This window comes from Pecten maximus, chromosome 9 (genome assembly GCF_902652985.1).
Source record: "Pecten maximus chromosome 9, xPecMax1.1, whole genome shotgun sequence".
NCBI lineage: Eukaryota > Metazoa > Mollusca > Bivalvia > Pectinida > Pectinidae > Pecten > Pecten maximus.
The window spans coordinates 3,976,520-3,986,050 of record NC_047023.1 but is presented as its reverse complement, the minus strand read 5'-3'; the positions used below and the strand labels follow the sequence as shown (position 1 = coordinate 3,986,050).

Sequence of the window (9,531 nt, the reverse complement as noted above, 5' to 3'; positions counted from 1 at the left end):
CCACAGTCAAGTAGACGATGACTTCGCTGATTCACAGATGGACTGATGTAGGGTTCAAGTCTACGGAGCTCGTGTTTGATGCCCGGGTTGTGGTTGACAACTATTGTAGGCAAGGTCCAGGTCAGGATTGATGACGTATTTTGATCCTTAAGGTTATTATTATTTTCCCGTATACGAAATAGCATCAATGAAACGAAAATATATGTAGTATGTAGATATTATGATATTCCTTGTAAACAAGTGGCTTGGAAGTGGTATGGATATGGAAGTGGTATGGAAGTGGTATGGAAGTGGTATGGATATGGAAGTGGTATGGATATGGAAGTGGTATGGAAGTGGTATGGAAGTGGCATGGATATGGAAGTGATATGGAAGTGGTATGGATATGGAAGTGGTATGGATATGGAAGTGGCATGGATATGGAAGTGGTATGGATATGGAAGTGGTATGGATATGGTAGTGGTATGGATATGGAAGTGGTATGGATATGGAAGTGGTATGGATATGGAAGTGGTATGGATATGGAAGTGGTATGGATATGGAAGTGGTATGGATATGGAAGTGGCATGGATGTGGAAGTGGTATGTAAGTGGTATGGATATGGAAGTGGCATGGATGTGGTATGGATATGGAAGTGGTATGGAAGTGGCATGGATATGGAAGTGATATGGATGTGGTATGGATATGGAAGTGGTATGGATATGGAAGTGGTATGGAAGTGGTATGGATATGGAAGTGGTATGGATATGGAAGTGGTATGGATATGGTAGTGGTATGGATATGGAAGTGGTATGGATATGGAAGTGGTATGGATATGGAAGTGGTATGGATGTGGAAGTGGTATGTAAGTGGTATGGATATGGAAGTGGTATGGAAGTGGTATGGATATGGAAGTGGTATGGATATGGAAGTGGCATGGATATGGAAGTGGTATGGATATGGATATGGTAGTGGTATGGATATGGAAGTGGTATGGATATGGAAGTGGTATGGAAGTGGCATGGATATGGAAGTGATATGGAAGTGGTATGGATATGGAAGTGGTATGGATATGGAAGTGGTATGGATATGGAAGTGGCATGGATGTGGAAGTGGTATGTAAGTGGTATGGATATGGAAGTGGCATGGATGTGGTATGGATATGGAAGTGGTATGGCCGTGGCCTGGATTGGCAGTGGTATGGCTATGGAAGTGATCTGGCTGTGGTATGGATCTGGACGTGTATGGATATGGAAGTGGCCTGGTCTGGATGTTTGGTGGTTGGACGTGGTCTGGATTGGCCTGGGCTGGCTATGGCCGGTATGGTCTGGTGTGGTCTGGTATGGCCGTGGCCTGGTTTGACGTGGTCTGGTGTGGCCGTGGTCTGTCGTGGTCTGGATGTGGACGTGGTCTGGCCGTGGTCTGGCTCTGGCCGTGGTCTGGCCGTGGTCTGGCTTGTCGTGGTTGGCTCTGTACGTGGTCTGGTCTGGCCGTGGTCTGGCTTGGCGTGTGGCTCTGGCGGTTGCGATGGACGTGGCTCTGGCTCTGGTCATGGTCTGGCTCTGGCCGTGGTCTGGCGTGCTGGTTGGTTTGTGGTCTGGCCGTGGTCTGGCCTTCTGGCTCTGGTGGGTCTGGCCGTGGTCTGGAGTGGTGTATGGATATATGGAAGTGGTATGGATATGAGTTGGTTGGATGGGTATGGTACTGGATCTGGCAGTGGTACTGGATGTGGTATGGAATGTAGGGTGTGTATGGATTGGAAGTGGTATGGATGTGGAAGTGGTAGGCTGTTGGAAGTGGTGGTATTGTGGTTGGATCTGGCCGTGGTCTGGTGTGGAAGTGGTATGGTCTGGATAAGGAAGTGGTATGGATATGGAAGTGGTATGGATATGGAAGTGGCATGGATATGGAAGTGGTATGGAAGTGGCATGGATATGGAAGTGGTATGGATATGGAAGTGGTATTGATATGGTAGTGGTATGGATATGGTATGGATGTGGTAATGGTATGGAGGTGGTAGTGGTATGGATATGGTAGTGAAGTGGTAGTGAAGTGGTATGTGGTATGGTGGATGTGGTAGTGAAGTGGTAGTGAAGTGGTATGATGGTGAAGTGTTAAGGGGTTTTACTTATTATTAAATGTGATTATTCAAAACTGAAATTAATTATCACACTGTTTTTATTTTGCCGTCAAGTCCTATATACTTTTCAAACGAGTCTGAATACGCCATCGGTGTTGGGAATCACGTTTTCCTTTAAAATGTATCTAAATAAAATAGATACCAGTGATGAAGGAAGCGTACTTTAAGTTATGATTTAATATCAATGAGTTGTCTATTAAGTTTGATTTCAGTATAGGGGATAAAATCACAAATTAAATCTAGTCTATAAAATGTTATCTTCCTCAAATCCCCATACCGATGTCTAGTGTCAGATTCCAATAGCTTCAACAGTTTTTAACAACCCGTATATGGTTTAGTGGGTCACGTGGAAAATTATTGTCTTAACACTTCCGGGAAAGGGATGGGTTGGATAGAGCTACGTTAAGATAGCCGATATTTGTCAATGCGTGTCCGGTATAGCGCGATAAAACTCACTTATATAATCGTTATCTTGTTTAAGTATTCTTAAAAATTACGATAAGCTTGCATCTAATCCGTTGATATAGGGATAGAACAAATTTCCAGTTCAAATAAATCGCACAGAAAAAAAACTTAAACTGTGTTCACTGACTGTTTGTAAGCTAGGTGCATACTAGTTGGTGAGATTCCAAAGTCATTTCTGGCAAAACAACCACAAATTGATTTTTTATTAATGATCGTTTAAACATACATTAAACAAACTCTACCCACGTAATTCTATTTAGACTGGCCGCTTTTATCTTCCTAGTATTGGTGTATCAACACATGACAGGCAAACCAAACCCAAGGGTAGACACGGGCAGAGGTATGAATGGAAATAGTTTTTATCGTGGGTCAAGGACGTATTGAACGGTCTGCTATCGAACTGATATACGGGGGCTAACCGAGATAGTCGAGTAGAGGAGAAAACTATGTCCTGGTACGCGGACATGGTGACATATACCAGTTTATTCACCACATTTGGAAAGGTCGGTGATCGCCAAGTTTTAGTTTCTTTACCACACGTGGTTCATTTCCGCATGTATACCAGCTTCATATATCAGTATACCTATATTTCAGTAAAGTGTTCATTCAGGCGCGGACCAGTAATTTGAAAAGGGGGGTGGGGGGCAGTTATTTAGTGGCAATGCGAGCGCCGTAGGCGCGAGACGATTTTTTTGTGGCGAGGGGTCGGGGGCCAAAATTTCGGAAAATGAAATGATTATAGCAAATGTTTGCAATCTTTCGGGGATAGGATTTTCGATCTTTCAGTAAAGTATCCATCTTTATATTACAGTAAAGTGTTCATCCCTATATTCCAGTAAAGTACCCATCCCTATATTTCAGTAAAGTATTCATTTCTATATTTCAGTAAAGTATTCATTTCTATATTTCAGTAAAGTATTCATTTCTATATTTCAGTAAAGTATTCATTTCTATATTTAAGTAAAGTATTCATTTCTATATTTAAGTAAAGTATTCATCCCTATATTACAGTAAAGTACCCATCCCTATATTTCAGTAAAGTATTCAGCCCTATATTCCAGTAAAGTACCCATCCCTATATTTCAGTAAAGTATTCATTTCTATATTTCAGTAAAGTATTCATTTCTATATTTCAGTAAAGTATTCATTTCTATATTCAAGTAAAGTATTCATTTCTATATTTAAGTAAAGTATTCATCCCTATATTACATTAAAGTATTCATCCCTATATTTCAGTAAAGTATTCATTTCTATATCACAGTAAAGTATCCATCCCTATATTTCAGTAAAGTATCCACCCCTATATTTCAGTAAAGTATTCATTCCTATATTTCAGTAAAGTATTCACTCCTATATTTCAATAAAGTATTCATTCCTATATTTCAGTAAAGTATTCACTCCTATATTTCAGTAAAGTATTCATCCCTATATTTCAGTAAAGTTTCCATTTCTATATTTCAGTAAAGTGTTCACCCCTTTATTACAGTAAAGTATTCATTTCTATATTTCAGTAAAGTATTCATCCCTATATTCCAGTTAAGTATTCATCCCTATATTCCAGTTAAGTATTCCTCCCTATATTTCAGTAAAGTATCCATCTTTATATTACAGTAAAGTGTTCATCCCTATATTTCAGTAAAGTATTCACTCCTATATTTCAGTTGAAAGCACTTGTAACGTAACAAATCAAAAAAAGAAAAACTTGTTATTGTTACTTTTAGAACTCTATTACTGTTAAAGTATGAGTCTGTGCATGTAAGAAGTCTTTATGTATGTTTTGTTTTTTTGTTTTTTGTATATCTACATGTATAAAAAGTTTTCTTCTGAACTAATATGGCAATATCCTTACCTGAGGTATACCACAAATAGCTATAGCAACACAATAAAAATATATATATATATATATATATATATATAAAAGAGTATGTTCTATCAGCCACATTACACAATGAGATAATATGATATCGTGATGAACATTTTATACGATTGCACGATTTAATGTATTGGGACGAAACTGCATCTGAGGTATACTTCATGTATTGATGAGCGAATTTTTTATTAAGCGTATGAAAAAGTGTAATTGTTGCGATTAAATATACACCAATATTATGTATTGCTACGTGTATGCATATGTATGGAAGAAAATAAAAAAATTTTGAAAGATAAAAAAAAGTATTCATCCCTATATTTCAGTAAAGTATCCATTTCTATATTTCAGTAAAGTGTTCACCCCTTTATTACAGTAAAGTATTCATCCCTATATTCCAGTTAAGTATTCATCCCTATATTCCAGTTAAGTATTCCTCCCTATATTTCAGTAAAGTATCCATCTTTATATTACAGTAAAGTGTTCATCCCTATATTTCAGTAAAGTATTCACTCCTATATTTCAGTTAAGTATTCATCCCTATATTTCAGTAAATTAACGCTACCAAATGTAGGTGAAATATACGTTTTTCTCTTTACATCTCGATGAAGTATCTACAAATTCTTAAAATATTCATCCGTATTGGATTTCTCTTGATATTTCAATAAAACAACCATTTTATATAAATACCGATCCCTACATTCTAGTCTAATTGAAGTAGCTTAAGATATATAAAGGCATTCTTCAACAATTAAATCATTGTTGATATACAGTGTAATTGACCTGGAATCATTATAAACATGTTTGTAGACATAATGATTTACAATTATATATTCGTCTCGTCGTCTGGCTCTGTCTTTATCATCTAATTGTGACATTAAATGGTTGTATCCAGGACAACAGCAGTACATTTAACTATTAATTCAGTTATCAGTATTAGTTGGGGTAATGAATACCCATATAGCTGTTTTGTCCTTCGAGATCAATTTAGGCTCGTGTCGTTGCCATACTTGTTGTCTATAAATCGAAGCTGAAAGTGGTTCAGTTATTGAATACATTGTAAATTCTCAGAACAATTAGCTTCAGAGTGATCCGATACCAAATACAGTTTGTACGGTCAATGGAGTGAAAGACAAAACATATCAACACTATTCAATACAAAATGAATGTTAGAAACGATTGAACAATAAATAATTATTAGAATGAATCAAACAATTGTTTAGATCTTCTATGACTCTCGGCTATGACAAAGGCCTTAAAAAGGTAGCGACAAAGAAAACCTCAATAGGTGGAGAAATGTCACAATCTGGATGGAAAGGTACAGTGGCCCCTTCACGCAGTACAAAGTCATATTACGATTTTCGATATTGGATTCTGAAAGATGGCGAAGTACATGTATTATTCTGAAACGTGAGGTATACCCCCCCCCCCCCCCAAAAAAAAACCAACATCAACAAAAAAAAAACAAAATAAAAAAAAATTAAAAAAACAAAACAAAACAAAGACCCCCCCCCCCCCCCCCAAAAAAAAAAACTAAAAAAAAACAACAAACAAACAAACAACAAAACAAAACAAAAACAAACACCCCCCCCCCCAAAAAAAAGAAAAAAAACACCCCAAAACCCCAAAAAACAACAACAACAAAAAAACTAAAAAAAAAACAAAACAAAAAAACAACAACAAAAAACCACAACACATAACGCTGAGTTCCCGGTATAAAACATCGTGTAACGCTCGGTTTAAAAAGTGATAGTCCATGAGAAAACAATTTATTATGATCAAGACGGTACCGTTAATGGGTGATTATTGAAACATGTCTAGCCAATAAGTGTCCTTGACGATTTCTATGTCTCAAGATGTTTTGATCGAAACCGTTGAGCAGCGTGTGGTCGGGTACATTATTACATGTCGTTAAATAAATACGTCAATATTCTATATATAATCGTTGTCAGCCAGACACATGTCTTTAAACTATATAAGTTAAACACTTATTAAAGTTTTTTTATGGTTAAAGTGTATGTAATAGACAGTGCCTTTTATGAAATGTTAACTTCTGTACACATATACGTAATTAGCTTATGTTGATGATAATTTTGTTGTCACAGCAGTTCGATATAATTATACATTCTAAAATGTGGCAGCTTGTATATCGCTCGTAAGATTATCAGGAATTTTTATTTTGAGGAAACTGACTTCCGGAACACGTGCAAACTTGTAAAATCTTTTTGTAATTTTCTGTGGCGGAAGTAAGGACATAGCTTCCGGTTCTGCGCTGGAGGGAACATTCACAATTCCGAACATCCTTAGTGGTCGTGATATCCAGCCTATACATTCCTGCTTGGGTGAAGTGCTAGTTATAACATAACTTGTTCTTCAATGCTTAGATGTATGAAAAAAACCTTTTCTGAGATTTTTAAGGCCGAAACACATACTCTGTATCAGCGAAGATATTAATAATATTTTCACAATAAATATTACATTGACCAAAACTAAACCAAAACCTTATGAACAAATTAGATATGTTAAAATCAGACAAAGAATACCGGTATGCAGTATACATTTTCTTAAACATCTCGAGAAAGTAGTTATATATATAGGATGAGAGTTTTATCGATAAAAACACCCAAATCATATCTTCAAGATATTCGTTTCTTACGCCGAAATCCTATTAGTGAGATATGCTCAAGACTAATTAAAGGCATATTTCTTTGACGTTGTTGAGTCCATATCTGTGCTAACACAGGGAGGTGTGCTACTGACCTTTCTATTATTAAAGATAATTAAAGATCGAATGGAATATTGAAGCAACTCGAAAATGGAATTCATTAGATGATTTATTTAACTTAATATACAAATGAATATTACAAAATGTCATTGGTAGAAAAAAATGCAATACTGTATTAATATGATATCAAATCCGACCAAGCTTGTGTGACAATCAACAAAATATATATATATATATATTAAATATAATAATCATCTTTTAAAAGAAAACTGCTAAATAAATCAAATCGATTCAAATAAAAAAAAATTAGGATAAATAAATAAAAATGAAAAAGAAAATATAAAAGAACCACACAAAAAATGAATAAATAAATAAATAGATAAAAATAAATAAATCAACAAATGATAACTAACTTGTTACATCCGGATGTAAACTAAGAAGTAATCAAGGTGCGATCGGTGTCGTGTTCCCTATAGAGGCACACTTGACTGATATCTCCCACATCACAACTATCTTGTGTAGACCAATATTACCATAAAGGATTTCATTATAAAATCTGAACCAACCGTCAACAAGAGACTTAAAGGGTCGGTATATAGAACCAGGAACTTGTTTTTACGGATAATTTATCCAGATAATAACAACATCATCTGCCTCAAAATAAGAGCACGTTTGATTTTATGTTATTTAAGCCCTGTACATCAACACCGCCGCCAAAGTTACAACTAAGGATTACATTATTGAACATGTCTGTTAAGCACCTATCTCAGAAACAGTCATTAATAGGGTTTTTGTCCCTACAACAGGGGTTATGTTCCTATAACGGGGGTTATGTTACTATAACGGGGGTTATGTTCCTATAACGGGGGTTATGTTACTATAACGGGGGTTATGTTCCTATAACGGGGGTTATGTTCCTATAACGGGGGTTATGTTACTATAACGGGGGTTATGTTCCTATATAACGGGGTTATGTTCCTATAACAGGGGTTATGTTACTATAACAGGGGTTATGTTCCTATAACAGGGGTTATGTTCCTATAACAGGGATTATGTTCCTATAACAGGGTTATGTTCCTATAACAGGGTTATGTTCCTATAACAGGGTTATGTTCCTATAAGAGGGGTTATGTTCCTATAACAGGGTTATGTTACTATAACAGGGTTATGTTACTATAACAAGAGTTATGTTCCTGTAACAGGGTTATGTTCCTATAACGGGGTTATGTTCCTATAACGGGGGTTATGTTCCTATAACAGGGTTATGTTCCTGTAACAGGGTTATGTTCCTATAACAAGGGTTATGTTCCTATAACAGGGGTTATGTTCCTATAACAGGAGTTATGTTACTATAACAGGGGTTATGTTACTATAACAGGGGTTATGTTCCTATAACAGGGGTTATGTTCCTATAACAGAGGTTATGTTCCTATAACAGAGGTTTATGTTCCTATAACAGGGGTTATGTTCCTGTAACGGGGGTTATGTTCCTGTAACGGGGGTTATGTTCCTATAACGGGGGTTATGTTCCTATAACAGGGGTTATGTTCCTATAACAGGGGTTATGTTCCTATAACAGGGGTTATGTTCCTATAACAGAGGTTATGTTCCTATAACGGGGGTTATGTTCCTATAACAGGGGTTATGTTCCTATAACAGGGTTATGTTCCTATAACAGGGTTATGTTCCTATAACAGGGGTTATGTTCCTATAACAAGGGTTATGTTCCTATAACAAGGGTTATGTTCCTATAACAGGGTTATGTTCCTATAACAGGGGTTATGTTCCTATAACAGGGGTTATGTTCCTATAACAGGGATTATGTTACTATAACAGGGTTATGTTCCTATAACAGGGTTATGTTCCTATAACAAGGGTTATGTTCCTATAACAAGGGTTATGTTCCTATAACAGGGGTTATGTTCCTGTAACAGGGGTTATGTTCCTATAACAGATGTTATGTTCCTATAACAGGGGTTATGTTCCTATAACAGGGGTTATGTTCCTATAACAGGGTTATGTTTCTATAACATGGATTATGTTCCTGTAACAGGGTTATGTTCCTATAACAGGGGTTATGTTCCTATAACAGGGGTTATGTTCCTATAACAGGGTTATGTTCCTATAACAGGGTTATGTTCCTATAACAGGGGTTATGTTCCTATAACAAGGGTTATGTTCCTATAACAAGGGTTATGTTCCTATAACAGGGTTATGTTCCTATAACAGGGGTTATGTTCCTATAACAGGGGTTATGTTCCTATAACAGGGATTATGTTACTATAACAGGGTTATGTTCCTATAACAGGGTTATGTTCCTATAACAAGGGTTATGTTCCTATAACAAGGGTTATG

At 36.4% G+C, this 9,531-nt stretch overlaps 1 protein-coding gene across 1 annotated transcript; it reads left to right on the top strand.

Moving 5' to 3' along the window:
* Positions 1 to 667: 667 nt before the first annotated feature.
* On the top strand, positions 668 to 1,102 carry LOC117334825. The gene has a single exon (XM_033894642.1). The coding sequence runs from the start codon at positions 668 to 670 to the stop codon at positions 1,100 to 1,102; it is 435 nt and encodes a 144-aa protein (XP_033750533.1).
* Positions 1,103 to 9,531: the final 8,429 nt, after the last annotated feature.

Bases quoted from the DNA above. Each gene is read 5' to 3' on its own strand.
- LOC117334825 (XM_033894642.1), top strand. From the start codon at position 668: ATGGATGTGGTATGGATATGGAAGTGGTATGGATATGGAAGTGGTATG.